Consider the following 2,287-nt stretch of genomic DNA (forward strand, 5'->3'; position numbering starts at 1 on the left):
TTAAAACTATGATAGAGTAGACCAACAAAAGATGCATGCTTTTCCTGCATGGATATTTCGCTGCAAAAGGCTCCTTTAGTCGCCAGCTTTCTTCCAGCTGTATTCCAAATGCATTACAGGTTTGATCCAACCGTGCAAACTCGGTTTTCGAAGCAGATGTGTGCATGTAATAATGCCAGTGTGGCATGGAGAACTTGTGACTCATCTAATTTTTTATTTATAAAAAAAAACCCTATCCTGTGCTTCTGATAAGTTTCTCTTAATTATGCTAAAGCGCATTTTAAATGTTTTTTGTTCATAACTAATTTAGAAAATAGTCGTTTTGAAATAAAAAAAATGTTCAAAAATAGTAAAATGTGGGGGTTCTTATATAAAATTATAAGAAGAAAATCAAATATAATGATTTTAGTAAATGGCTTGTAATAAGAATTTGATTATATAATATTGATAAATGTGATACTAAGGTTTTTGTTTGGGACGGTTTTTTTTATTGCTTTCTCAAAACAGAGTTTTAATACAATTTTTTTTTTTATTTTTGTACTAAAACTTCCGTTTTAAGAAGTAATGAAAAGCGTCCAAACGAAGCTAAATTTTGTTTGGGAGATTTTTACTGTTTTTTAAAGCAATTTTTATTTCAAGAAAATTATATTTTTATTAAAAATTATTTTTTAAAAATATATATGTATATAAATGAGCCTAATTGACACCTCATGATAAAATACATAAGGTTTAATTGATTATTAGTGATATTTTTATATGATTTAAATATTTGAAGGTTATATAAATAATTATAAAATGTTAAATGTTAGATATGTAAATATATAAACTTTCTATGATTTGTATATAGATCTTAATGTATGTAAAAATTTGAATTGAACAATTAGAAGACTGCAATTACAAGCCTAGTTGGACCGTTCTCCAGCCTTTAGAATTTGGGTCGGATAACTTGATTGTAATATAAAAAATTAATTATAATATTTAATTAAACAATCAATTCTTATACTACTCTGATTATCTATTTCATGATTACTAATTTTTTATTAATATATACTTAATTTATTTTCACGCATGCAAGTTGCAGGACCGCAGTACATATCTTGCAGATTATATTCACCTAGTCCCTCCTTATAAATCAGATGCTTCAAGCTCCGCGGGTCACTGCTCGTCCAGCTTTCAACTGAACATATCCGCTTATATTAGCTTCCATTTCTTCTTCCATGGCTTCCTCCGCAATTCTGATTCGCGCCTCCATTCTTCTCATCCTCCTCCTCGCGCTCTCCACCTTCGCGGAGCCGCGCGGCTCTGTTCTTGAATCCCAGATTGTACGTAGCACTTACAGACTTGCTTTCCTTATTTATCTTTCCATGAAAATAATTACAGAGTTTAGTAAATTAATGTAGCAATAGCTTTCTGATCATTTACTCACATCTTTGCAGTCCACCATTGCAGAAGGCGTGGGAAGCTCTCTTCCGAAAACAGACATAGGTAACAAAATATTACATAGCTCTACGTGCACCAAAAAAACCGAATATACACAATTATATATTTACCCAAAAGTAAAATCCGTCATTACCGTCGAATTTGCCGGCGGAGAGATATACACCGGAAATTGCGGCGTCCAAACCTGCGAAATATTCACTGGTATTTTACCGGAATTTATAAAGTTTCGGACATAATTTGCGCCGGTTATTATCGGCGAATGTTGCGTTGGCTTACATAAACTCGATGAATGTTTACCGACGCATTAACCGCTGGTAAGGTAACCGACTGATACTCTGCCAGAAATCTCGATGGAAAGGCCCTATTTTGACCTGGCCGTGATCTTTCTTCTTCTTCTTCCGCTCGATTAGGCCCCGAACTTCCTATCCGGTACTGTAAATACGATACGACTACATTTTCGATGGAAGGGTTGCGCTGGCATTTTCGCCGGATATTAAGACGGTAACAGATCATCGGATGATAGGTGGCGGCTTATCCACCCGTGTAATCTTATGTATTTCCGGCGTATATTTCCGCCGGAAAGGCCGGCAGATTATACGCCGGAATTCGACACCAAAAACGGCGTCGTCTTCCTCATTTTTTTCGTCGGAACAACCGCCAGACCATTTTCTGGCAAAAATATTTCGCCGGTTTAGATTTTCCGATGCGTGAATTAACATCGGATCATTTTGCGCCGAAAATACGCCGGAAAACACATATTTCCGGCGGATTTTGTCCACCGGTAATAAAGCATTTTTGTGTAGTGTTACACCTACTATCTTTCCAGTTGAAATAAAATGTGCTCTAA

At 35.2% G+C, this 2,287-nt stretch overlaps 1 protein-coding gene across 1 annotated transcript; it reads left to right on the top strand.

Moving 5' to 3' along the window:
- Positions 1-1,122: 1,122 nt before the first annotated feature.
- Positions 1,123-1,833, top strand: LOC110104606. The gene is made up of 2 exons (XM_020833778.2): positions 1,123-1,322; positions 1,437-1,833. The coding sequence occupies exons 1-2, from the start codon at positions 1,218-1,220 to the stop codon at positions 1,674-1,676; spliced, it is 345 nt and encodes a 114-aa protein (XP_020689437.2). The 5' UTR covers positions 1,123-1,217; the 3' UTR covers positions 1,677-1,833.
- Positions 1,834-2,287: the final 454 nt, after the last annotated feature.

The sequence above is a fragment of the Dendrobium catenatum genome, unplaced genomic scaffold, assembly GCF_001605985.2.
Source record: "Dendrobium catenatum unplaced genomic scaffold, ASM160598v2 original_scaffold_74011, whole genome shotgun sequence".
Taxonomy (NCBI): domain Eukaryota; kingdom Viridiplantae; phylum Streptophyta; class Magnoliopsida; order Asparagales; family Orchidaceae; genus Dendrobium; species Dendrobium catenatum.

Coding starts and splice junctions, on each gene's coding strand:
- LOC110104606 (XM_020833778.2), top strand. CDS start 1,218: ATGGCTTCCTCCGCAATTCTGATTCGCGCCTCCATTCTTCTCATCCTC. Junction 1,323..1,436: donor CTGTTCTTGAATCCCAGATT/GTACGTAGCACT, acceptor ACATCTTTGCAG/TCCACCATTGCAGAAGGCGT.